This window comes from Musa acuminata, chromosome BXJ3-6, assembly GCF_036884655.1.
Source record: "Musa acuminata AAA Group cultivar baxijiao chromosome BXJ3-6, Cavendish_Baxijiao_AAA, whole genome shotgun sequence".
NCBI classification, from domain to species: domain Eukaryota; kingdom Viridiplantae; phylum Streptophyta; class Magnoliopsida; order Zingiberales; family Musaceae; genus Musa; species Musa acuminata.
Genome location: NC_088354.1, coordinates 10,569,399 through 10,595,368, shown reverse-complemented (window position 1 = coordinate 10,595,368; position 25,970 = coordinate 10,569,399). Strand labels below are relative to the sequence as shown.

Sequence of the window (25,970 nt, the reverse complement as noted above, 5' to 3'; positions counted from 1 at the left end):
AATTTTATGAATATATTATAAAATGGAAATATTTCTATATAAAAAGAGATTGAAAAAATAATTCTAAGAGAATAAACCTACATTGATAAGAATTAAAATGGACTTATGGTTTTGATCGAATTAGTGTCACCTCTGATATATATTAATCTCGAATATATATATATATATAATCATTAGGTAGAATGCTTCTAAATACTAAAATGAGAATGAGCAAAGAATAATGAGTATATTTTTTGAAAATATAAATCTAATTAAGAGAAGTTTCTAATGTGAATTTAAAGATCGCGTAAATAACGTGATTTCACCGTGGGGAGCGCACTTGAGCTCACCAGTGGAGCCCGCTCGATCTGAGAGAGCCACGGTGGCTGAGAAAGCTTTTGGGATGGAAGTTTGGTGACGGAAAACGTTTAACCTAATTAGTTGAACCGATGATAACTCGTGTCGCTCCCGACGCCGCTCACTCCTCGTTCCCTTTGCGGCGTCCGCCGAGATCCCAGCCGAGCGCGCCGCCCGAACCATCCGATTCCACGGGCTAAGGTCGGCAGTAACCCTTCGGCAACCTACCGCCCCATGCGAGCACCGACCGTGGAGGTCTCGCCGCTTCAGCCATAAGACCAGGTAACCGTGTCCTCCCTCTCGCTCTACACCTCTAAACCCTCTTCCTTCTTCCTTCATTCTCCCCTCTCGCAGATCTCGTGACCGTGAGTTTTCGGCTTCTTGGATGTGGGATTTGGGCAAGTTGACGTCTTGAAAGCCGAATAATCGACCTAGAGGATGTCGAATAGCTCTGATCTGTTACGGTTGATTGCGATTTTTCCTTAGATGCATTTTCGTTCAACAAAATAACTTTCATCAACGCAGAGGATTACCAGAGAGAGGAGAGCGATCGATCGGAAGAGGAGGATAAAAGCAGCGATGCCTCTGTACGACTGCCTGTTCCTGGTGAAGCCTCACGTGCGGAAGGAGTCGCTGATGGACCTGGTGGCGCGCGTGGGGATCCAGGCTTACGAACGCAACGGTGTCATCACCGACGTCAAATCCTTCGGCACCGTCCAGCTCGGTTACGGCATCAAGAAGACCGATGGCCGCTACTACCAGGTATCTTTTGTCGTACAGTTGCCCCATTAGCTCTGATAAGAATCCGATCTTCTTAGGATACTCTCTGTGTATGGACATATGTGATGGTGCTTGTTGTGTTCGACAAAATGTCTACACACTTTCTCTTACTAGATACTTCTCATATTCCCCAAAAAAATTATATTTTGAAGACTAGCATAGTTTCTCTGTTCTTCATGTTGTTGGCGTTGTTATTTGAAATAGCTTTTTCAATGATCCACTTCCGTTTGAAGCTATTACTAATTTGTTACATCCCTTTTTATTCCCAATGTGTGATTTGGAAGTGTTCTTGTAACACCCCTGATTAGTCCCACGTCGAAAGTGGGCAGGATTAAGATTGACTTATAAGAGTCTGATGAGTGTACTACTATCAACTTCAGCTTAAGCATTTTGGTCAGTGGTTTAGACTAAACAAAGTTGATAGGCTAGTTAGCCCATCAGGCCCAAGTCATTATATTTGGTATCAGAGCCGACCTAGCATTTGGGCATGGTGAGGGGACTCGAGTAGGAAAGGGCTACCCGTAGACGGAGTCAGAGGACTCGTCACGGCGTGGAGCCACCACTGGGCTACGCCTTACATGCACTATGCTAGGGTTTGATCTGGGTTATGTTGGGGCTTGACGAGGACGTCAAGCCTTTGAGTGGGGGTGATTGTAACACCCCTGATTAGTCCCACATCGAAAGTGGGCAGGATTAAGATTGACTTATAAGAGTCTGATGAGTGTACTACTATCAACTTCAGCTTAAGCATTTTGGTCAGTGGTTTAGACTAAACAAAGTTGATAGGCCAGTTAGCCCATCAGGCCCAAGTCATTATAGTTCTGCTTTCTTCCTTTAGAATGTTTGGTGATCAGCTAGGTAACAGTCTGCTTTTACTAGTTGTTGTGATGATCCTTGAAGTTATTATAAATAGATCAGTTACCTAAAGTTGCATGGTTCGGTTTTGTGAGCAGTAAACTTTTGCCTCCTCTTAGTTCTGTCGCGGATGTGGACTTCTACATGATTTATCAAAAATATTAGTGGTGCTTCTTACTAGTTATATTCCACATTTGTATAAGCACAATCCTGAGGTTGATAAATATGTCTATAAGTTGTAGTTTTCATATTGATTCATCTTGTATGAGGCAACTTGCAAGCATATGCGACAAAACTAATTGACAACTGAGAGGTGTTTCTTTGATAATAAATGTCCAACTGGCCTTGTCAAATAACGAGATAGAAGCATGGATAATTTCATGATGGTCGAATACTTGAAAATGTTCAAGGACTCTACAAGTACTCACCTCCAGAAACCCTATTTTTAAATAATTCGAACTATGTGTTGCTATATACAGCTCGGGCACATGATTAAACTAGTTTTAATTCACACAGATCCGAACAAATGTCATGAGGCGGTCGTCGACAACATGTATTACATATTGACTTGATTGATTATGTGCATATTTAGAAATGATCAAACCATTAGGTTTGAACTTGGTGCTGGGAGTCAGAGTAGCATTTGACATATTGAATGAGTGTTGTGAGAATGGTGCAGCTAAACAGTCAGTTAATAATCTAGAATGACAAAAGATCGAAAGATAAATAATAAACTTTACAATCTTTCTTAGATTATTTTCTGAATGTGGACAGTGCTTGGAAGTCGGAATAACCTGTCTCAACTAGTGTCTTTTTAAGGAGAGAGTCTGCCCTTTGGGGCATATACTGACATAAAAAGAGTCTCTCGTGGAAAAATGTAGGAAAATTACTTTCTTGCATCAGGGTGTATTTCTTTCAAGGAGGGTCTGTCACATTCTCTGAAAGTGTGAAGCATTCCTTCAATATGCAAGCTCTTCGTCACAGGCCTTCCCAGGCCTAAACCCATTGCTGTAGTTGCTTTTAAGCTCAATATTGCTACTAACAGAGAGGTTGGCGGCAGCAAATGGCAGCAGCGGGGAGGTAGGCAGCGTTCGATGGCAGCCGATAAGAGGGTTTGTGTTCGCAATCCCTGATTGAAGATTTTTACTTTTCTTTTATTTTTCTAATGGGTCTGACTGAACCACCGATAACAGGGGCGACCTGCATACTGGTCCATGCCCGGTATGTACTACCCATTTCATACCGGTCCGGGCAAATGGCGAACCATGGTTCTTTCTCTATATGTTACCTAATATGAGACTGAGATGGATCATGGACCCTTAGTAGTCTGGGAATTGGAGTCCTTGACCCTGGTGCAGTCATGGAAAGGGTCAAAAACTCAAAAACCCTGGTCTGGTCTTCCTCAGGAATCTCCCTTCACAGGAGATGATTTTAAACCTTAGGATCATCTGAAAGGGCTCATATCGAAGTTAGTGGCCAATCATGATGCACGAGGTGCATCAGAGGCTTGGACACTGACTTGGCTGGTTGAGCGCAGAGAGATCATGAACAAGATGCAGCAAGACATGGCTTTGGGATGCACAGGAATCAGTTGTATGTGGGGTGCACAGGTGAATTTCATATTGCCACTTTGTCAAAAAAAAAAAAAAAGGTCTTGTTGCTGGAAAATTGGAAGAAAATAGTCAGCCTAAAAAGGCCCATTTTGTTAACATGATAGGTTAATATAAAAGATGACCAAACTACTTTTAAGAATCTCCTCCAGACTTCTTACTTCTGGCTGACCACAATTTTCACTTGTGAACTAACACACTGTCAGTACAGTTGCTAACATGCTTCCTCTGAGCATCGGTTGGAATGCCTGATAAATAGAGACCTTGTGACAATATGGGAATTACCTTTTCATTATGTTTGAAACCTCTATTCAGTGACTGAATTAGTAATATTTTTAAATTAGAAATAAATTGTAATTCATTTGAGAAATTCAGTTTTCTCGCTGAATTATGATTCACAAGCCCTTAATGAAGGCATACACAAGAATTTCTCAACCTTGGTGTTGCGAGTACTTTCCAGGATCATATTATGTGATCAGATGTGGTTAGCTGTGGTTCCACAGAAATAAATCTTCATTTGCAATTACATGATAGTAAGTTCATAATTTTTACGTCGTTTTGGTTTGCGTGTGCGATTGGGCTGTCTCTAGGAAGAAATTTTTTCCTTTTACCATGTGATGAAGCTATTAACATGCAAAACTTGCATATGATTATTTGGTAATAAAATTCATTCATAATTAAATTCTTCTGAAATATCTTGTAAAATTGTTCTTTTCCCCTTACACCAATGTGCTCAAATACATGGTGCTTTGTCAGGGCCAACTCATGCAGATGACAATGATGGTCCCACCCTCATTTAATCAGGAACTTCAGTACCTAAACAAGGAAGATCATCTACTGCGATGGCTTATCGTGAAACACAGGAATGCAGTATATGGACTGGAGTTTATCAATGAGGACGAGGGAAAAGATGAGCTGAGCATGTTCCGAAGTGGCAGCTTGTTCAACAAGGGAGATAATGAGGATGACGATGACGATGATGACGACGGTGATGAAGAATATGATGTGGAATAGACAGCATGTTTTGTTGCCCAACGGTTAAGCTTTTCGTCGTACTCCATGAAAATTTGAAGAATTATTTGAGTGGAGGTTGAAGAATCAGAAATAACATGTCCAAGACTAGTCCAGTTAATGCCATTAACAATTAAATCTTTGTCATATAACTGCTGTTCTACTACTGTTCACTAGTAGTTTTAGCATTTCATGTCCTCTCTGAGATTGCAGTTGCACCAACTGCTAGCTTCTGTTCAGTGCATATATCAAACTGGGTGAAGAGAGAGTTGCATAAAAACACATGAAATTACTTCATAAATCTGCACAAATTCTCTCTCTAATGTTGCTTGTTGAATTTTTGTTTCTGAAGGAAAAGTAAAGGTAATCATTGATTCAAAATGTCACCATACAAAATAATACTAGGAGGTGGGTCACCTCTCCCCAAAAAAGACAACTGATCCGTCTATCAAAACTGGCTAAGTTGTGAGCCAAAGAATTGTTGTTCCTACAGTGGAGGTCAATTGGAGAATGTCTTGACATGGGTCAAAGGAGCTGAATTGGTAGAACAGCTTGGAGCTGGCTAATGCCATGAAGAAGATTTACTCGAGAAATATGTGTTTAATTGAATCTTGACTGGTAGATGGAGATATAGTTATGCAAAACAGAAGCACCTATATAAGAGCGGAAAGATAGATGGATACAATCATATATGCTTCCTTTAATATGAAGTTTGGAGCTGTCTTTGGATTGATTGGTTGGTCCACTGCATTCATGTCGAGTTCTGGAGATGAAAAGCTGGCTTACAGGTACCACTGCCCATGTTCTTACATCAGTCCATAGTCCATCTCCATCATTTGTCCTTCGTTCACTTGCCTTGTACACTTTCTTTTGTGATGGGCAGCAATCGTGCCTCGGGTTTACATCAAACTGTGTCAGCTGTCGCTGGATGCTTATCCAAACTAAACCATGCAGAGTGATCCGATGAACTCTATAATTGCATTCATGGAATGCTCGGAAAAAGCCAAGACGAAAGGAAGACACGCCCAAAAGCTCAAGGATTCGAATGGCTCATGGCCACAAAGCTAGGTAACTTTCACTGCTCATCGTGAAGCTAAAGCTAATCATAAAAAGTAAGCTTGTCCATCTTTTATTGTATGGTAGATGTTGGAATTGGGTGCATTAATAGGCCATGCAGCTCATGATTTGGCATATGATGTGTTGGCTTGATCCAGCATCGACGTTAAAGGCTTGAGAATGTCGCTTACCCACTTTTATCATCATAAAAAAAAATTAATATTATCGATCGATCAATCATCGTTTAACATGAATATACGATCCCCCGATCCCCCCATGATATTCAGATTGAAAGACTGAGATAAATGTTTATCCTCGTTAATCTATCCACATGGACAAAAGTCTAAGATAGATAATTATAAGTTATCTCCGATCCTATCGCTAACATAAAAAAAAAAAAAAAAAAGATCTCATACTTCATGCAAAAAATATGATAGGAGTTCATTATTTTCATCTCAAAAATACCTCAGACAAGTGTATGGGTCAAAACTATATCATATTGATCATCGGGATGTCAACGATATATTCTGATAACAAATAATACGAGGAACATATAAATGTTTCGTGAGAGTGAAACATTTCAGTGACTACGTAGAGATTTCTTATTCAACATTTTTCTTTGAAACCCTTCTATCTACATAAAATAATCTTCGATGTTGCTCATCGATTCTATATTCCTTGCTCTACCTCTCATGTGCTCGTCACAGGTAACAACACAAAGCAAAATGCTATACAATACACAAAGAACACTAAGAACTCCATGCAAAGAATTCTAACAAACATGGGTCCCTGTGCAAGGATGGCACGTACAAATCCATGGAGTTGCCCATGCTTGGCCTCTTGGATCCTTTGCCACAACCTGCACCTTCCATTGAAAGCTCACCCGCCACATGCAGAGATCGATGGCACCACAAGGAAGAAGAATTGGCTGCTATTGCATACAGTGACAGTGGTGGCCAGTGCCAGCCAGTACATGGAGTTTGCTCTCAGGAAATGCCAACGTAGAGGCAATCATCATCCCCTGCTTGTCTAGAGCTGGAAGCCAGGAGAAAGGCCCCATCATCCCCATACGACCATTATTTATGAGTGTATACCACCACTGTCAGGGTTGCAGGCAAGGTAATGCAGGGCTGTCCTTGTGAGACAGAGCGAGCCCCTCTTTGATTTGACCCAGCAACAAGATTCCCAGCTCATTTCGCTCTCTGTGTCACATCTTTCTTTGTTGTTTTCTGTGTCCTAATCCATGAAATGTGAGAGCAGTAAGTATACTTGTAGCTTAACGAAAACTTACCACAAGGAAGAAGAAAAAGAGGCTTTTTTTAAGCTCTCTGGCCTCTGTTTCACTGACATCCTCAGCGCCGACACCGCACTGCTTCCTCTTCCATCACTTGGGAGCTTTTAGGCTTCGACCGAGTCTCCTTGGGTAAGCTCAGTGAGTCCATCTTCTGATTACGAACTCCAATCCTTGTAGTTTACTGCCCAAAGCTCACATTGTTATAGCTTCAGATACTGATCCAGAAATGAAGGAGAACTCATCTTGCTCCGTTGTTTGTTTTGATTCATAAGCTCATGTAATCGGCCTTCTGGCGCAGAAAGATGCCGCTGTTGCAAGTTTTGGCGTTTTTGGCCGCGCTGCTGTCATCGTTACCGCAGTGCAGGGCGGCGGAAGCGGTGCCGACGTGCGCCGGCATCGTCCCGATGAGGTGGCGGAGAGAGGTGGTATCGATCACCGAGTTCGGCGCTGTGGGAGATGGGAGGACTCTCAACACTTGGTCCTTCCACAAGGCCATATACAGAATCCAGCACCTCAGGAAACGGGGTGGTACTCTTCTCTACATTCCCCCAGGGGTTTGGCTCACAGGAAGCTTCGACCTCACCAGCCACATGACACTGTACTTGGCCAGAGGAGCCGTCATCAAGGCCGCTCAGGTATCTACGCAGTACATAGGAACGGAGATGAATAAAGAAGATTTGGATCGTGGCTTGTTTGGAGTCATCTGAGCGGGACTTGTTCTTGATTAGGTCTTTACATATGACAAGTTTTATGCTTTGGAGATCCTTTCTTGGTGCAGGATATATGGAACTGGCCTTTGGTGGATCCTTTACCATCCTATGGAAGAGGACGAGAGCTTCCTGGTAGCAGATATAGGAGCTTTATCCTGGGGAATGGAATCCGTGATGTGATCATAACAGGTGACTCCTCCTCCTCTCTTTGAATCAGGAGATTCTGCTTATGGATCTTTCTCTGTATAGCTATATTTCCTCTGCAGATCATTCACATATAATTGTTTCTCTGCTACCAGACTGGATGAAAGAATTGTAGGCTATGGTTATGTTCCAGATTTCATACTGTTCATCCAACATACTCCTGTGATCTTTGCAAGCTCACTTTGGACACAAAAACATTGAATCTAAAGCTCACCTTAGCAGCTTAGCATCGATTCAGAGTTGTCATCTGCTCATAGCTGTTTTATACTTCTTCAGAGATGTCTAATTCGTTAGCAATTCAATTCCTTTAAGTAAGCTATAAATGACAGATTGGTCAAAGCTGAGGGTGGCTTATGAACATTATATCTCGACTCGAATTATGTGAAGCGTAGTATTTATCCTGATCTAACTGGATTCTGATTTGCCAGTGTAATGAATCTTGCATACAACAACAACAACAAAACCGTAAGTCCCAACTATTTGAGATGTAATGAATCTTGCGTCAGTAACCAAAATTCTTAGATATTATCACGTAAATCTTGTAAACTTGGTGATCAGGCCTTGCAATAACTGAATGATTGTTTTTAATAAATCTATAATTGCATCTAACTTTTTTTCTTTTTGTTTTGCCAAGGCTTCTGTTAATTCATTTCTCTGTTTTCTGCAATCACCAATTTGCAAGTTCATCAGGTAATGACTAACATTTTTACCAGAGCTTTCGCTTCGAGGAACGATACATCTAGAATTACTTCCTTGATATCTTTTGCATTGATATCTCTTTTGTTATATGTATTTTCGTAGAGATCTCAAAGTTCACAATAAAGAAATGATAACGATGCCCTGTAGTTCAGAATCTAGGCTCGGATCAAGGTGAACTATGGTTCTTGCTTTCTGAAGAGAAGGGAAACTGCCCGAATTGACTCTCTCTCTCTCTCTTGAGCAGTGGCCTAGATTTTCGCCTATATCACTTCATTTCATAAGTGGGAAACCATTTTGGCCATATTTGAGTAAGCTTTCGATCCAATTGGAGTCCAGCTTTGCTCAAAACCAACCCGAGTGAAAGGGATGCGATAGAGAATGATTCATATTATGCCTACCCTTTCTCCGTAAAACGGGGTACATGCTTATTTGATGCGGAAGATCCCTTAGGAAGCTTTTCGCAAGTCGTTCGTAGATTTCACATCAACACTCGTCTCGTTCAGCAGTTAACTATTCATAAGATAGTGAACATAAGCTCTCACTTTTCTCTCTTCATTTTGTCCAATTTGGGTGTGTTTGAGTCAGTTGTTATGTGCAGGTCCTGTCATTGAACAGAAGAAATGTCTTAACTTGTTCTGGAATCTCTATGACTTCTCTATTTGCTTTCGTTCCATAATTCTTGAGTTGATTCACATCATCCTTATTATCTGTTCTGCTTTCCCAGGAGAAAATGGAACAATTGATGGTCAAGGTGATGTCTGGTGGAATGAATGGAGACAAAGAACTCTTCTTCACACAAGACCAAATTTGTTAGAGCTAATGAACTCCAGGGATGTTCTTGTTTCCAATGTGGTGTTTCTCAACTCTCCTTTCTGGAATGTGCACCCTGTTTATTGCAGGTAACCATGAGCAAACAAATTGCTCTCATAGCATGAATGATATGAATGTTTTGGTAGCTTGATTGAGAGCTGCAGTTAATTGATACAGCTCAATGACCTCATGAACATAAGCTAGAAACATGAGCCATCACAAACCTTTTAGATTGCTTCCTACCAGTTGCTATCTGAAGCTGATTTATGATCTCCTTTGATTCTACTATTACATTTCAGGCTTTGCCCTTTGATTCTAAGCTTTGTTCTACTATCATATAATCCTTGGATACATACATATCAAGCTTAGCTTTGCACAATTGTAATGCTTCTGCATCTAACCTAACATCTTTCTTGCAGCAATGTGGTGATAAAGCATGTGACTGTGTTGGCTCCATCTGACTCCCCTAACACTGATGGAATTGATCCTGGTATGCTTCTCTCATACGTTTAAGTCTCAGCCTCTAGTGCTACGGAACAAAATGAATAAGAAGGATGATTCCTTTGATGATGTTTTTGTCTCCATCTTCATGAACTTTGCTTCCATGACTTAGATTCTAGCTCAAATGTCTGCATCGAGGATTCCTTTGTCGCAACTGGGGATGATCTGGTGGCTGTGAAGAGTGGCTGGGACGAGTATGGAATTGCTTACGGCCGTCCAAGCTCTGGCATCACGGTGAGAAGGCTCACTGGCTCTTCACCCTTCTCCGGCATCGCCATCGGAAGCGAGACCTCAGGCGGGGTGGAGAACGTCTTAGTGGAGAACATCAACCTCTATGACGTTGGCATTGGAATCCACATCAAGACCAACGTCGGCAGGGGAGGCTACATCAGAAACATAACCATCAGCGACGTCAACATGAACAACGTTCGGAAGGCCATCAGGATCGCCGGCGACGTCGGTGACCACCCCGACGAGAACTTTGATCCCAACGCAGTCCCGACGGTTGATGGAGTGACGATCAAGAACGTGTGGGGTGAGGAGGTTGAGCAGCCGGGATCCATCGAGGGCATCAAGAACTCGCCTTTCACTCGGGTATGCCTTTCCAACGTCAAGCTCTGGGGCGTCGGGGCCTCGCCGTGGAAGTGCACGGACGTCACTGGGGCTGCGCTCGGAGTCAACCCAGGGCCATGTCCGCAGCTCACCAGCAGCTTTGCAATGAGCTATTGCTCGAATGATTTCTAATGTTGGAGTGCTCTGCGGTCATCTTGTTCTTCAGATCTTGAAGATGGCCACAGTGCTACAGAACAATATGTACATGATTTGCCAAGGAAGTCTCGACTTTGCTGGAACTGTTTCAGCAAATCAGCAGCAGTGTTCAGCATGAAGATTCTGAAGGTAATATATAAGCAACTGTGTTAATCTGTTCTTCCGATCGCATCATGTTCATTTATGTCGTCTCTTTTCTTTGAGAATGATTGTTCACTCTCATCGTGTCTACCGCTTGTCGACTACATACACTTGAGTATGGAGATGCATCATATTCTGAAAACATCACCAGCCAGAAACATTCCAAAGAAAACAAAGAACAATTATTGGAAGAAGATGATACAAGATCAAACATGGAACGTTTTATCAACACGGAACAGGTACGGATTACTAGTAGATGATACGACACAGAAGAAACAGATCATGTCATGCTGATCTAGGAAAACACACAAGATAAGATGGAACATTGCAGTAAGCTGCTCCCAGCTTGTCTCCAGCACCGGTGGAGGTCTACCTACAGCTCCAAGCGATTCTTCAGCTCCCGATACCACTTCATCCATCCCTCACCCTCTTTCTCCTGCTTGTGCTTGCTCTTCTCTTTGTTCTTGTTCTTCTCCTTATCTTTCTCCTTGTTCTTCTCCTTATCTTTGTCTTTCTCCTTGTTCTTCTCTTTATCCTTGTTCTTCTCCTTATCTTTGTTCTTGTTCTTCTCCTTCTCCTTGTCTTTATCCTTGTTCTTCTCCTTATTCTTCTCTTTATCCTTGTTCTTCTCCTTCTCCTTGTCTTTGTTCTTGTTCTTCTCCTTCTCCTTGTCTTTATCCTTGTTCTTCTCCTTATTCTTCTCTTTATCCTTGTTCTTATTCTTAGTCTGAAGCTGCAGCTCCTCTTCTCCTGCCTCCTTTACCTCGTCTGAACCTGAATTCAAGTCGTCATCTTTCTTCTTGTACTCTTCGCCCCCACTATGGTCAACCTCCTCTGTTCTCCGCCACCCGTCGGCAGCCTTCTCCCTGCCTGTCTTCGCCTCACCGCCTGCTTCCCCGTCCTTCGCGTGGACCGAAGCGATCACGCCGTCTCCGTAGGGAACAGCGGCGCCGCGGTGACGGTAGCGGCGGCGGGAGCCATCTGCAGAGAGGGGGGCATCAATTTCGAAGCGGGGGACGGTGGCCGTGCGAAGGCCGCCCTCCGGCTGGTCGAGGTCTCCGGCGGCGGAGAGGGGAAGGGCGAGGCGGCCGGCATGAGAGAGGACGAGGAGAGTGGAGAGCAGCGAGAGGATGAGGCTGGTGGCGCATTCCATGGATCTGCGACGGGAATGATGGTGGAGTCGTTGTGTTTGCGTATGACAGGACAGCAAAGAGAATTAAAATAAGTATGCAGGGAACAGAAAAGTAAACAAACAAGTTCTCATCGTCTCCGCCACCTCTCGAGGGACGGAAGCGTCGGGATAAAAGCAGTGGACTCCTCTCCTGGTCCAATGCAGATGAGGGGGGTCACATCTTGGACCAGTGGGTTGCAGGTCATCGAACAGTGAGGACGAACTCCACAGACGTGGACAGAAACATACGAGAAATTAGTGAAAGGTCATATAGAAGAGATCAATGAAAAGCTAGCAATCCTCCGAGCTCCATTATTGCTACTTAGCATCCAGACAAGGACTCCTCTCTCCATCTCCAGTACAACATTGACTGAGCCCGTGAACAGAGATTCGATCGTGTGCTGCTGTAGTTATCGTCATTAAGGTTGCTCGATCATTTCATATAAGCACGAGTGAGGAGCGCTGACATTTCCACAAACACATCGTTTGGTATTAAAAGCAGAACAGAGAACGTATCGGGAAACGTCAAACACGATACGAGCACAAACACTTTTCGGACACACACCTGTTTACGAACACAAGAACGGAAGAGGGCTGAGCAATACATCAAACACGATACATGCATACCTGACGCCCGTCCTCGTCCAAATCCATGAGTCCATGCAGCGCCATAGTCAACTTAGATATGGAAGCGCTTCCAGAGGCCCCAAAGCCATTGCGCCAAGCGACCTCCATCTTCTTCTTCCTCGTCGTCTGAATCGGAGTCGGAGTCGGAGTCGGAGTCCGAATCAGGCTCTTCTTCTCTTTCTTTCTTGGTCATGTATTCCTCCCCCTTGCTCTCCTCCGTCCACTTCGGCGCCGCAACCTCCTGCGGTCCCTGCTTCCCTTCCGCCTCCGCTACTCTCTCTTGCTCTTCCTCCTCCTTGACCACTTCGGCGTTCGATTCCCCGTCGTTGGCCGGGACCGATAAGATCATGTCGTCGCCATAGGGGACGACCACCTCCTCGTCGCCGGCGGCGCGGCTGAGGCGGACGCCGAATTGGGAGCCGTGGCGGTACTGGTGGATGATGGGGCGGTGGGTGAGGTCGATGGGGCGGAAGGCATCGCCGGTAGCGGCACCATCCTCGCGTAACTTTTCAACGGGGAGGACGGTGGCCGCCTGGCGGGAGTCTTCAGGCCGCTCACGGTCGAGCTCCGCGACGTAAGAGGCGGGAAGGGTAAGGCGGGTGGCGGTGGAGAGAAGGAAGAGGGTGGAGATGACGGAGAGGACGACGGCGATCTTGGCTACGCCCATGGCTCCCTGCGATCGTAGACCGTCGACTGGCAATTTTGGTCCTAGGTCGGTGGGAGGAACGATGTGCATTGTACTTACACACGCGAGGGATGACGACCGAGTCAAAATAACCTGATGTCAATTTGGTCAACGGTGTACAGCTAATAGATGTAAGAAAATAATTCCTACTAATAAAATGGGTTGATACAATAATTCGTACCAGTCAAGGTTCTTAGTATTCTTCTCTGGCAGCCGCCTAACAGGGGATTCCTCCTCCTCATGTTGACATGTTCTGCAACCTAACACATGAATCAATCGTCAACCACTCTGGCCATGCCAAATGCACGAAGAACAACGTAAGACAACAAAACAAGCCACTATTAATTAAACTAAACCATAAAAACGGGAATATTTTGCCGAAATATACAGCTTTTTCTTTCATGGAATCATTGGCGGCGAGGACTCGATATGAGCCGCGTCTCAATTATGTGGAACCTTCTCGATCATGTGGATGCACTTAGGAGTAGGGAGGTGCACATCGATCAGTACTTACACTATCATCCATCCGACCGAGTCTCCCGCGGGCGGCGGCTTTCTGTGCGAATCTTGAGGCAGGGAATGGGTTTGTTGGGTGATTTAGTTAGTCGGAAGCAATCACATCATTTTTCATCCTCGCTCTCTCTCTCTCTCTCTCGCTCAGAGATGAGCCTGACGCGTGCTTTACATCATCATCTCTCTCTCCTTCGTGTATATAACACGATGGAAGGGAGAGGACTCACCTCATCCTCGCTCGGTTTCATTGGCTTGTACGGGTCCCAGTCGTGTGCGATACTCGAGTCTTGTTCTGGTAGCCATGGAGGACAGCAACGGAGCAGCTGCTGCTACGAGGTCGCGGCGTCCTCACGTGGCGCTGCTGCCGACGCCCGGCATTGGCCACCTGATCCCCATGGCCGAACTGGCCAAGCTCCTCGTCGCCCGCCATGGCTTCTCCGTCACCATCATCACCTTGGCCATCTCCGCCTCCAAGGCCCAGGCCACCCTCCTCTCCTCCCTCCACCCACCTTCCTGTGGGTCGTCAAGAGCCCGAGCGACGGCGGGGACGCCAGCGAGGCATACTTCACCGTCCAGAGCAAGGAGGACCCGTTCCGGTTCCTGCCGGCGGGGTTCGTGGACCGAACGCGAGAGGTGGGCCTGCTGGTCCCGTCGTGGGCGCCGCAAGCGGCGGTGCTAAACCACGCCGCTACCGGCGGCTTCCTGAGCCACTGTGGGTGGAACTCGACGCTGGAGAGCGTGAAAGCCGGGGTGCCGATGGTGGCATGGCCTCTGTTCGCAGAGCAGCGCCAGAACGCGGTGATGCTGGCGGAGGGCTCGAGGATCGCGCTGCGGTTGCCGAGGGCGGAGCAAGGGATCGTACCGCGGGAGGAGGTGGCGCGGGTGGTGAAGGAGCTGATGGAGGGGGAAGAGGGAAAGGCCGCGCATCAGCGGGTGGCGGAGCTCCGGGAAGCTTCGGCCAGATGCCTGGAGGAGGGCGGCGCCGCGTACACGGCGCTTGACGCGGTGGGCAACAAGTGGAAGGCCACGAACTAAGCTACTTCCCAACGTCAATTTCTCATTGCTTGGTTTCTTTCTTTGCTTTTGTCTCAGTGCGTACTCCCTATCGAATCACACAGAGTGCTCCATGCATCGGTCTGCTTCTGCAGGAGGCTGTTCAGTGTGTAATAAACACATTATCTGTCAGTGTAACCCATGAATCGATGTGAGAAAGCACGATGGTGTCATGAGCAGTACCGGAAACAAAATTACAACATCTCCGTCAGAAACACAACACAGATAACATTGTTGAAGAGAGGAAGAATCTGACCACAATGAGTAAACAGGTCTCTACGAAACTATTTGACTTGCAGGATAATTTCATCATTCAACATAAACATAATGGAAGCAGTAGAACACAAGAAGGGCAGTGTTCAACAAAGACAATTGAACATAACAAAAGTTCAGGACTCGTGTTCGGGAGTAGTGGTCTTGCTGGCCATAGCGACAACTTTGTTGTACTCCTCTAATTCTTTCTTGTATGCATTTATGCCTTCTGCTGCTTTCTCGTTCCATGTCTGCCTCTCAGCTTCACCCAAGTCCTGTAGCAGCAAGCAAGCAGTGTTGAGAAACACACCAAAACGCACTTCATCCATGGAGAATTAGATGATTATTACCTTCCATTTCACTGAAACCATGGCGTTCAAAGTGGAATAGGGGATTCCCGGATGTTCCTCCATGAGTTGCTTCCTTGCTTCTTTGCTGGAATAGGGAATGAAATGAGTTAGCCTCAACTATATACATGAATACCTGAAGGACATAAAACTCCAGCATCATATCCAAACCTGAAGAGAAGGAAAGAAGAGGGTGGCTTCTTTGGCCTGTTAGGATCTGCATTCTGTTCTTCCTTGTTTTTCTTCTTCTTGTGACGGTCCTCCTTCGTTTTCTGTTCAAGATTTCAGTAAACATTACCCAATGGAGTTTTTCATACGGAAAACAGAAAGCCTCGAGCATGAAAGAAAAATGAATTCAACCTTAATTATATTCTCTGTTTTCTCCTTCTTCTTCAACAATTGAAGGGCTTCCTGCTTTAGAACTTTCCTCTGCTCCTCTTCTTCCTTCTTTAATGTCGCAGCTTCCTGATTCGTACATTGAGTTAGTATTATCTTAGTTTAGATTTTTGAGCTCTGGAAACATTAGTTTCTTCTTACCTCGAGCTTTCTTTGCTTGTAAAGCTCCATTTCCCGATTATAATCTTCCTTCTGTTTCTTAGCAACCTGTGGGAACGTACCAATGTATGAGAGAATAAAGCAACAATTAAAAGTTATTTCTCCACTGTTGGCTGCAGAAAGGATCGATTTTTTTGATACCTCCTCATAGGGTGCTTTCTGCTCTCCAGTCATGTTCTTCCACTCCTCTCCTGCTATCTTAGAGATCTGAGGTTGATACATAACATGAGATTAACTGGGTAACTGCAGATTGCTACTAGGTTTTAGGTTCTGTAAGCTAAGTATTACCTCGAGGACATTTTTGTTCTCTTGTAGCAGAGCCTCGCGTCGTTCTTTCGAGAAGAGGAAGAAAGCTGACATGGGTTGCTTTGGCTTCAAAGGATCTTTCTCCTTCCTGAAGGAAAATATGACACTGGATCAGTCATAAAGACTAAGAGAACCAAGAATCTTGATATAACATTTGACCTTCAAAGACAGGAAAAAGAGATTGTAGAGATGACAATACCTCGGTTTATTGCCCTCTTTATCGGCTTCCTGTAATACATAATGGAACAAACCTTGATCAGCTTCTGCGGCACCAGCAAAAGATCTTGAATCCATATCATTTTTCTTACGAGAAACTGACCTGTTTGAACTGCAGATACTGTTCGAGCAACTCCATGGCTGTCTTTTGCAGCTGCTCTTCCTCCAGCAGTTTCATCGCCTCGTTCTCGCGCTTCTCCTGCTTCACCACCTGCAAGTAGGCCTCTTTCTCTTGCTGGTACTTGTCTTCGTAGGGCTTCTTTTCTTGGGCGCTCAACGCCTTCCATCTCGCTCCCAGCACATTGGAAATCTCTTTGAAATCTGCATCAGGGTTCTCTTTCTTGGCTTCGTTCCACTGATCTTTGCACCATGAGATGTATGCCGGACACGGCTTCTTGGTCTTCTCGACGCCGGTCTTGTTCTTATGATTCTTCTTCTTTTCGTTCTTTTCTTGATCTTTCTCTCTCAGAGACTTAACCAGAGGAAGGCTCTGTTCGAAATCAACAAGAGCAGAAAAACCCCCTGAAACCCTAGTCCTAAGACGAAACGAAAAGAGAAATACAAATTTAGTGAAGGCGCGTACCATGGTTGGCTTGAACTCCTTCAATTTCTGGAGTTTCTTGAGCTCATCCTGTAGCCGCTCCTGTTCCTTGCCGCAGTTCTCGATCTCTTCGTCCTTCTGCTTCAGCACCTCATCCCGTTGCTTCAGGAGCTCCTCCGTTTTCTCCTTCTCCAGCTGAAGCATATGCAGCCGCCCCTGGAGTTCTTGCAACTCGTCGGCGAAGGACTTGCCAGTCGCCTTAGAAGACTTGGGCTTGGGAGGGACTTTCTTGGAATTCTTCGGCGAGAGGAGCTGAGAGAGCCCGTCTCGGCTCTCCTTGCCAACTTCCCCGAGCGGGGACGAGGATTCGCCAGTGGGGATATTGATGTCGCTCGGCGACAAATTCTTCAGCGCCTTCCGGCTCCTCCCTTTCCTCTGAACTGCCGCGGCTGCCATGGCTAACGGAAGGGAAGAGAGAAGAGGGAGATGAAGATGAGGGCAGAGGAAAGACGGTGGAGACGGACCGAAGGATGTTGGGGGTTTATGTAACGGTCAGACTCAACGGTGCTATTATTCAAAATTCAAATCGAGTGTGAGGCAGAATTGAGAACTATTTCGGTTCCGCGGGCGCGAAATTGGGCGGACTCGACCGTTGGGTCTTCGAACACTTCCCAGGGGAAGTGATCAAAATTCACGAATCACGAAGAGGCAATTGACTCATGCATGTTAACATGGTTGACGTTGAGAGACGGTGTTCGTTGACATTATCTTAGTTTTGTTGACCATACCATATGTCACGTTGCAGTGATGGTCAAATTGTGACTCCTGCAAGATATTTATTTTGATCACAACTTAATGTACCTTAATTTAAAATTAATAGAAATAAAATTTTGGCATCATCAAATTGAAGGAATATTTGAACGGTAGTAATATTATTCACCGTCGCAATAGGGACACATATTTCATTTATAATTATTATTTTTCTTGATAGGTTAATCAAAATTTGACTTCCTCGATTTTATGTATAAAGCTTCAAAATTTGGTACGAAATGTTTTAAGTTTGCTTATTCACACTCTCATGTTTCTTTTTATAAAATCATAAATTTATATAAAAGTATTTTTTATTAAAAAATTTGTTTAAAATTTTATGTGATAAATGTATACCTGAGGAAACATAATTAGTGTAAGTATTTTGGAGACAATAAGTTGTTAAATTTTGATCAATTCGATATGGTCCCGATATGTTATTTGCATAAAGACTAAGGTCGAGAGAGGTTTCTCGACTCGCTCCCTCCGACACCTAAGTTAGCAACTCGAGGTATATGAATGTAAATGTAAGTAGTTAAAAAAGGTAACCCCTTATTCATTATGTTGAAGATGAGTTTTTATATCTAATCGTAAAAGAATAATATATTCTATGAAATAGGGTTAAAGTTTATTTTAGCCCTTGTAGTTTTTGTTAGGATCGGAGCGGCACTAAGAGGGGGGGGTGAATTAGTGCAGCGGATTAAAACGTTGATTTCGATAAATTTTTTATACGATAAGAACGGAACTTGAAAAGTTTAACTTGAAAGCGTATTCTTAAAGTTGCGCAGCAAGGGTAATAAGGAACTAAAGTAGTAAGAAGATTTGCAGTAATGTAAATGACAATAATGAAATGCAAACCAGAGATTACGCCGATTTAGAGTGGTTCGGTCAAATGACCTACATCCACTTGCGAGGCCCCTCTTCGATGAGGCTCCCACCTTCCACTAGCAAATCTCTTGAAAGGGAAGGGTAAATACCCCTCTTACAACTCTTTACAAGCGGTTCACTCTCTTACAAATTTTTAGCAAGAATGAAGGAGATGAACACTAGCAAAATGAAAACAAGATTAGCTAGGACTTTTCTAATGCCTTTCTCTCAAACACTTGCTGCTCAAAAAGTTGTAACCTCAGCTGAGATTTGAGGGGTATTTATAGGCCTCAAGAGGATTCAAATTTTGGGCTCCAAAATTTGAATTCTCTTAGGGTTCCCGGTGCTGGAGGTTCCACCGCCCAGCCAGGCGGTGCCACCGCCCAGCGCTCGGGTGCTGGACGGTGCAACCGCCCAGCCAAGGAGGTGTCACCGCCCAGCTAGGCGGTGCCACCGCCTACAGTGTTTTCAGCCCAACTACAGTGTTTTCAGCCACTAGTTGGGCTTCAATCTTGGCTCTCTAGTTCGCTGGTTTAGCTTAATTTTTAGCCTAAACCAACTCTGACTTTGGGCCCAGTTAGCCCCTAACCAAGATATAGGATTATCTCTTAATCCTAATCCTAATTACAAGTGAACTACATAACAAAAACACATCCTAAGCAAGCTATCAACCGCGAACGTCGAGTCTTGTTTCGGCGAGCTTTCCGACGAACTTCTTCCGACGGACTCCCATCAAGCTCCCGATCTTGTGATGACTTTAACGAGTAGCCGAGCCTTCTCGGTGATCTCCGCGAGCCTCCGACGATTTCTTCGGCGAACTTCCGACACGTTCCCGATTTCTTCTCGGATGGTTCCGGCAGCATCTCCGATGATTCTTCGGTCTCTTAAACGTCCATCGAGCTCGACTCCGGTATCCTTGCTTTATGTCTTTGTCGTTATCGTAGTTAATCCTGCACACACAAGCAAACACTCTACTCCGATCTAGATAATTATTATAACGCAAATTGACATTCTGTTGCCCGGCACGTCATTGGTTGGCACTTCATCCGATTCTTCGGTGCATCGTCCTCTCTTGCGGCTTGTTGCCCAATCGGCGGTTGACCTCCGCAACCCCGATATCCTTGGCGCAATTTCGCTCTCCTTGGCCCGATGCCCGACGCCCGAAGCCTTCTGCCATCCAATATCCTAACGTGATCTCCTCCGACGCAACGTCAATTCCTCCTGCGTTAATTGTCTAATCCTGATCGAGTAGACCTATATCACTCAAAATGTAGTCAAACATTTAAACACAATCAATTAGTTTCATCATCAAAATCCGAGATTCAACAATCTCCCCCTTTTTGATGATGACAACTAATTGATGACTAACGGAGTTAACCTTAACTCCCCGGAGTTTAACTAAACTCCCCCTATCAATATGCCATTGATAGAACACTTGGATTATCCCAAATCCAAGTAACATTCATCACATGTTATGAAAAACATTTAAACTATCATGCAAATATATAAAATATTTAATTCAATGCATGAAGTCATCAATATACTTCTCCCCCTATGTCATCAACAAAAAGGAGAAGTAGCTCTAGCTATTTTAAAAGATATGCAAGTTTTTGCAACATAAAGCTAGATTTTCATCACAACATATAAGCACAAAAGTATAGCAAGATTCTTAAGTTCAATCATGGCAATTCAACACTTGCTTCTTGTGCACGATTGCATTTTGCTTTTCTTTGCAATGTGCATGATAGTATTTCTTTGTAATATTCAAAATAGCAAATTGTACATCATGCTAGCTAGCATATTAAAGATGTTCAAGACAGTAAGTTTTTCTTCTCTTTTGAGAAGTGTTATTTTTGCTTCCTTTACAAAGTGCAAGCTAGCAAAGTATTTGAAAAAGTGAGCAAGTTTTGTAACATACAAGCTAGTAAAAATTTCAAAAGCAAATACAAGATAGCTTTCTTGTTGAAGTGTGTAAGCTATCGATTCTTACTTCCTATTGCAATGTGCAGGTTGCAAGTCTTGCTTCTTGAGATGGGCAAGATAATGATGTTCAAGAAGACAACTTTTGCTTCTTGAAATAAGCAAGTTAGCAATCTTTGCTACTTAAGATAGGCAAGCAAGCAATCAAGTTTTTTGCATCTTCTTGACTTGCGCAAGCAAGCTATCTCCCCCTTTGTCATTGTTAAAAAGAAGGGAAGACCCAATACATCAATTATGACAAAGGTAAGTATCAATCTTAATTGTGCATCATCATATTTTCAAATTAGAATATGCACATTTTCAAAAACCTTATATTCATTCATGCATGATATTGAATAAATCGATCAACATTATAATGATATCACACATGATACTAAAATTTTTAACTATTTGTCAACATTTTGATCATGATACCAAATATTCATCATTTAGAGTATTCATGATACAAAACATTAAATCAATATTTATAATACATCATTTTAGCGACAACTCATAGTATTTTAAATCATGATTTATAATACATCACATCATAATTAGAAAGCACAAGTATTGCATATATCATTGCAAATCATAAATGTTTCATATCATGATGGTATCAATTTGTCAAATTATATCCTACCAAAAACTTATCCCCATTTGTATTTCATGCATAATTTCACTTCATCACATTAGGAGTATCAAGAGGAATTAATTGGGTGATGAGATTAATATTTCACGAATACATGGAATTGTATAAAAAGTCATATCATAAGTGTTTCATACATTCATATCATCACATGAAGGAATATAAACAAAAATTAGTGATGAGATCTTACTTCATGAATACAATAAAATTCATATAGCATATCATGGTTTATTAGAATTAGTCTTCCTTTTGGTGAATAGCAAAAAGAGTGGTAGGAGAGCAAGATCTCAATTCATGCATATCAAATATTCAATCATCAAAATCATGAACCATCTAGAAAATTCTCCTCTTTAAATATTCAAAGAGAGAATCATGATGAACATTCTTGGTTTACATAAAGTTTCAAAACATAATTGTCAAGATTATGAATACTAAAAGACTAAGAAACATTTCGACAAATCTCCTTTTAAATAGAAAAGAAAATGTTGATTCATAAAGGATTTCATGTTATGAATTTCAAGAGATCAAGATCATGATTTCAATAAAAAATTATTCAAATTTAAATCATCAAAATCATTATCAAAATCCAAGAGATTCACAAAGATGATACAAATGGATTCATCAAAATCAATAAGATTGAGCAAAATAATTTTCAAGAATGTTATCCTCTTTTCGATTATTTCAAAACATATGATTTTGTTTCATTTATACCAAATAAAAACATTTATCATGTTTAAAACCGAAAGAGTAAGATTTATTACAACAAAAATCAATAAGGTACTTTCATTATGGTAAAAATCAATGATCCATAAATCGTAAAAGATTCATCATCCATAATTTCGAAATTTATTAAGCATGATCATTAAGCATAACACTAAAACATGGTTTCAAAATGTTTAATATTTTCATGCATATCAAATATTTTCAAATTCGAACATGCAAAATTTAAAAACTATATCTTCCATTTTTCATACATAACTCAATCATCATTATGAGCATATTGTACATGATATTCAAGTCATAAATTATCAAGATGTCAAGTAGAGTAGGTTAATTTGAATGTATCATTTTTAGTGAATACCAAGAAGAATCACTTCATGAAAGAATTTTGATTCATGGAAAAATTTCATGTATCGAATATCGAGAAATCAAGATGAAAATATATATGTAAAAATATTACAAGTTGTATTCAAGAGAAAAATCATCATTTGTTTTCAACTCATTCAATTTTGTCAAATCAATATCATGATTTTTATATAACTCATTTCTAATTCAAATCATCAAACCAAAATTATTTTCAAGGGATTCATATAAATCAACAAGATAGAGAAAAATAATTTTCAAGAACAATGCTTTTCTCTTTTTAGTTATTTAAATTCATCTCATTTATGCTAGATAAAAATGTGCATCAACATTTAGGATCGAAAAATGAATTTTATCATAAAAACCATCAAGACCAATAAATCATAAAAATCATCATGTATATAACTTTACAATTTCATGCATAAAATCATCAAATCATAGCATCAAAACTTTCAATGGTTTCATTACAACATCAAGTAAGGTTTTATTGAACATAATTTTGAATGATTCTTATAGATATTTAAAATTTCTTTAGTTTTACTTTATATGATTGACTTTATATTAGCATGCTTCAAATTTTTGTTCTTATGTCAAAACTATACATCATGTTTGAAAACCAAAGATAAGGTTCATAAAAAATCATCAAGCCTTCCATTCAAAAGTCATGCATCGTCATTGAAAATCAATATGGAAATCGTCAAAATACAAATTCTTGCTTCTCAAGCACATATATAAGATTAATCTTACTAGGTGTATAAGCATTAGATTTATATTTAACATTTTACTGCATTAACATAACACATGTAATTTTCAAGAAAATTAATCCTAAACTAAATTAAAAATAACTCAAGAAAGTATTATGTAATTTCTAAATAAATTAGTGGGATTTTGATTACCTCATTGTTGTAAGAGGGTGAGGCATAGTTTGTCACCTCGCCTTTCTTGATTTTCTCCTTGTCTTCGGAAGAGCTCAATTCATCCCAACTTTTGTTCTTCTTGCGTTTAAAGCAAGTAGTTCCATTCTTTTTTGTTTTTAATTTTTGTTTCATTTGTAGTTTAAGTTCACCATCACTTGAGCTTATGCTCGAGTGGTCTTCATGTGTTCTATGTCCCAAATCCTTCCTATCATTTGGAAGGTTGTTCTTGAGTTTCTTTTTTGTCACATTGTTCATTTCGTAGGTCATTAGAGACCCAATAAGTTCTTCGAGAGGGAATGTTTTAAGGTCCTTGGCCTCTTGAATGGCCGTAACTTTTGGATCCCAACTTTTAGGAAGGGATCTTAAGATTTTAGTGACTAGTTCAAAATTAGAAAAACTTTTACCAAGAGCTTTGAGTCCATTGATGACATCCGTGAACCGGGTGTACATGTCTCCGATGGACTCACTTGGTTTTATCCGGAAAAGTTCGTAAGAATGCACAAGAATATTGATTTTGGACTCTTTCACTCGGCTAGTGCCTTCATGAGTGACCTCTAGAGTTCTCCAAATATCAAAAGCCGAGTCACACATCGAAATGCGATTAAATTCATTTTTGTCAAGTGCACAATATAAGGCATTCATAGCCTTTGCATTTAGAGAAAACATCTTCTTCTCCAAATCATTCCAATGATTCATTGGAAGAGAAGAAATTTCAAATCCATTTTCGACTATGTGCCATAAATTCAAATCCAAAGAAAGTAAGAAAACTCTCATTCGAGTTTTCCAATAAGTGTAGTCCGTCCCATTGAAAAAGGGAGGACAAATGAGAGAGTGACCCTCTTGAAAGCCGTAAAGAGCCATTTCTATTTGGGTGTTAAACCAAGGTAGAAAAATGTGGCTCTGATACCAATTGTTAGGATCGGAGCGGCACTAAGAGGGGGGGGTGAATTAGTGCAGCGGATTAAAACGTTGATTTCGATAAATTTTTTATACGATAAGAACGGAACTTGAAAAGTTTAACTTGAAAGCGTATTCTTAAAGTTGCGCAGCAAGGGTAATAAGGAACTAAAGTAGTAAGAAGATTTGCAGTAATGTAAATGACAATAATGAAATGCAAACCAGAGATTACGCCGATTTAGAGTGGTTCGGTCAAATGACCTACATCCACTTGCGAGGCCCCTCTTCGATGAGGCTCCCACCTTCCACTAGCAAATCTCTTGAAAGGGAAGGGTAAATACCCCTCTTACAACTCTTTACAAGCGGTTCACTCTCTTACAAATTTTTAGCAAGAATGAAGGAGGTGAACACTAGCAAAATGAAAACAAGATTAGCTAGGACTTTTCTAATGCCTTTCTCTCAAACACTTGCTACTCAAAAAGTTGTAACCTCAGCTGAGATTTGAGGGGTATTTATAGGCCTCAAGAGGATTCAAATTTTGGGCTCCAAAATTTGAATTCTCTTAGGGTTCCCGGTGCTGGAGGTTCCACCGCCCAGCCAGGCGGTGCCACCGCCCAGCGCTCGGGTGCTGGACGGTGCAACCGCCCAGCCAAGGAGGTGTCACCGCCCAACTAGGCGGTGCCACCGCCTACAGTGTTTTCAGCCCAACTACAGTGTTTTCAGCCACTAGTTGGGCTTCAATCTTGGCTCTCTAGTTCGCTGGTTTAGCTTAATTTTTAGCCTAAACCAACTCTGACTTTGGGCCCAGTTAGCCCCTAACCAAGATATAGGATTATCTCTTAATCCTAATCCTAATTACAAGTGAACTACATAACAAAAACACATCCTAAGCAAGCTATCAACCGCGAACGTCGAGTCTTGTTTCGACGAGCTTTCCGACGAACTTCTTCCGACGGACTCCCATCAAGCTCCCGATCTTGTGATGACTTTAACGAGTAGCCGAGCCTTCTCGGTGATCTCCGCGAGCCTCCGACGATTTCTTCGGCGAACTTCCGACACGTTCCCGATTTCTTCTCGGATGGTTCCGGCAGCATCTCCGATGATTCTTCGGTCTCTTAAACGTCCATCGAGCTCGACTCCGGTATCCTTGCTTTATGTCTTTGTCGTTATCGTAGTTAATCCTGCACACACAAGCAAACACTCTACTCCGATCTAGATAATTATTATAACGCAAATTGACATTCTGTTGCCCGGCACGTCATTGGTTGGCACTTCATCCGATTCTTCGGTGCATCGTCCTCTCTTGCGGCTTGTTGCCCAATCGGCGGTTGACCTCCGCAACCCCGATATCCTTGGCGCAATTTCGCTCTCCTTGGCCCGATGCCCGACGCCCGAAGCCTTCTGCCATCCAATATCCTAACGTGATCTCCTCCGACGCAACGTCAATTCCTCCTGCGTTAATTGTCTAATCCTGATCGAGTAGACCTATATCACTCAAAATGTAGTCAAACATTTAAACACAATCAATTAGTTTCATCATCAAAATCCGAGATTCAACAGTTTTGACCATAAACCATTTAAAGACCTTATGGTTTACTCGTGTTTAAAATAAAAAACGTAACATACAAACCCCTCCTATCAAGTTTGAGTAAACAAATGTTAGAGTTTACTTACGTGTCATACTAACTCATAATAAACTATTAATATAATGACATATATAATTTAAATAAAATATATATCTATTTTAGCACAT

The 25,970-nt window shown here is 42.2% G+C and overlaps 6 protein-coding genes across 9 annotated transcripts; 3 read left to right on the top strand and 3 right to left on the bottom strand.

Moving 5' to 3' along the window:
• Positions 1-414: 414 nt before the first annotated feature.
• LOC135583596 (uncharacterized) lies at positions 415-4,797 on the top strand. Of its 2 annotated transcripts, none has more exons than XM_065153538.1 (3): positions 415-618; positions 862-1,098; positions 4,338-4,797. In XM_065153538.1, exons 2-3 carry the CDS (start codon positions 916-918, stop codon positions 4,593-4,595), a joined length of 441 nt encoding a protein of 146 aa, XP_065009610.1. In that variant the 5' UTR covers positions 415-618; positions 862-915; the 3' UTR covers positions 4,596-4,797. The 2 variants fall into 2 exon arrangements, with proteins under 2 accessions (XP_065009610.1, XP_065009611.1); XM_065153539.1 differs by having other exon boundaries at positions 448-618; positions 873-1,098.
• A 2,118-nt stretch (positions 4,798-6,915) lies between these two features.
• Positions 6,916-10,797, top strand: LOC135640511 (probable polygalacturonase). 3 transcript variants are annotated; one of them, XM_065154997.1, is made up of 6 exons: positions 6,916-7,071; positions 7,241-7,577; positions 7,721-7,841; positions 9,280-9,454; positions 9,785-9,855; positions 9,979-10,797. In XM_065154997.1, the coding sequence occupies exons 2-6, from the start codon at positions 7,245-7,247 to the stop codon at positions 10,608-10,610; spliced, it is 1,332 nt and encodes a 443-aa protein (XP_065011069.1). In that variant the 5' UTR covers positions 6,916-7,071; positions 7,241-7,244; the 3' UTR covers positions 10,611-10,797. The 3 variants fall into 3 exon arrangements, with proteins under 3 accessions (XP_065011069.1, XP_065011070.1, XP_065011071.1); XM_065154998.1 differs by having other exon boundaries at positions 6,939-7,080; XM_065154999.1 differs by having other exon boundaries at positions 6,947-7,071; positions 7,215-7,577.
• A 138-nt stretch (positions 10,798-10,935) lies between these two features.
• On the bottom strand, positions 10,936-13,313 carry LOC135640513 (uncharacterized). The gene is made up of 2 exons (XM_065155001.1): positions 12,574-13,313; positions 10,936-12,408 (listed from the first exon to the last, which is right to left on the bottom strand). The coding sequence occupies exon 1, from the start codon at positions 13,307-13,309 to the stop codon at positions 12,626-12,628; it is 684 nt and encodes a 227-aa protein (XP_065011073.1). The 5' UTR covers positions 13,310-13,313; the 3' UTR covers positions 10,936-12,408; positions 12,574-12,625.
• On the bottom strand, positions 11,149-11,928 carry LOC135640838 (uncharacterized). The gene has a single exon (XM_065155610.1). The coding sequence runs from the start codon at positions 11,926-11,928 to the stop codon at positions 11,149-11,151; it is 780 nt and encodes a 259-aa protein (XP_065011682.1).
• A 539-nt stretch (positions 13,314-13,852) lies between the features above and the next one.
• Positions 13,853-14,997, top strand: LOC135640512 (UDP-glycosyltransferase 72B1-like). The gene has a single exon (XM_065155000.1). The coding sequence runs from the start codon at positions 13,922-13,924 to the stop codon at positions 14,804-14,806; it is 885 nt and encodes a 294-aa protein (XP_065011072.1). The 5' UTR covers positions 13,853-13,921; the 3' UTR covers positions 14,807-14,997.
• Positions 14,998-15,035: 38 nt separating this feature from the next.
• LOC103987790 (high mobility group B protein 13) lies at positions 15,036-17,563 on the bottom strand. Its single transcript, XM_009406191.3, has 10 exons — positions 17,084-17,563; positions 16,604-16,990; positions 16,484-16,512; positions 16,267-16,372; positions 16,120-16,185; positions 15,961-16,026; positions 15,784-15,888; positions 15,595-15,695; positions 15,427-15,511; positions 15,036-15,351 (listed from the first exon to the last, which is right to left on the bottom strand). Exons 1-10 carry the CDS (start codon positions 17,495-17,497, stop codon positions 15,214-15,216), a joined length of 1,497 nt encoding a protein of 498 aa, XP_009404466.2. The 5' UTR covers positions 17,498-17,563; the 3' UTR covers positions 15,036-15,213.
• Between the last annotated feature and the right edge of the window lie 8,407 nt (positions 17,564-25,970).

Coding starts and splice junctions, on each gene's coding strand:
- LOC135583596 (XM_065153538.1), top strand. CDS start 916: ATGCCTCTGTACGACTGCCTGTTCCTGGTGAAGCCTCACGTGCGGAAG. Junction 1,099..4,337: donor CCGATGGCCGCTACTACCAG/GTATCTTTTGTC, acceptor GTGCTTTGTCAG/GGCCAACTCATGCAGATGAC.
- LOC135640512 (XM_065155000.1), top strand. CDS start 13,922: ATGAGCCTGACGCGTGCTTTACATCATCATCTCTCTCTCCTTCGTGTA.
- LOC135640511 (XM_065154997.1), top strand. CDS start 7,245: ATGCCGCTGTTGCAAGTTTTGGCGTTTTTGGCCGCGCTGCTGTCATCG. Junction 7,578..7,720: donor CCGTCATCAAGGCCGCTCAG/GTATCTACGCAG, acceptor TTCTTGGTGCAG/GATATATGGAACTGGCCTTT. Junction 9,455..9,784: donor GTGCACCCTGTTTATTGCAG/GTAACCATGAGC, acceptor TCTTTCTTGCAG/CAATGTGGTGATAAAGCATG.
- LOC135640513 (XM_065155001.1), bottom strand. CDS start 13,309: ATGCACATCGTTCCTCCCACCGACCTAGGACCAAAATTGCCAGTCGAC.
- LOC103987790 (XM_009406191.3), bottom strand. CDS start 17,497: ATGGCAGCCGCGGCAGTTCAGAGGAAAGGGAGGAGCCGGAAGGCGCTG. Junction 16,513..16,603: donor AGTATCTGCAGTTCAAACAG/GTCAGTTTCTCG, acceptor TATGTATTACAG/GAAGCCGATAAAGAGGGCAA. Junction 15,889..15,960: donor ACAAGCAAAGAAAGCTCGAG/GTAAGAAGAAAC, acceptor TGTACGAATCAG/GAAGCTGCGACATTAAAGAA.
- LOC135640838 (XM_065155610.1), bottom strand. CDS start 11,928: ATGGAATGCGCCACCAGCCTCATCCTCTCGCTGCTCTCCACTCTCCTC.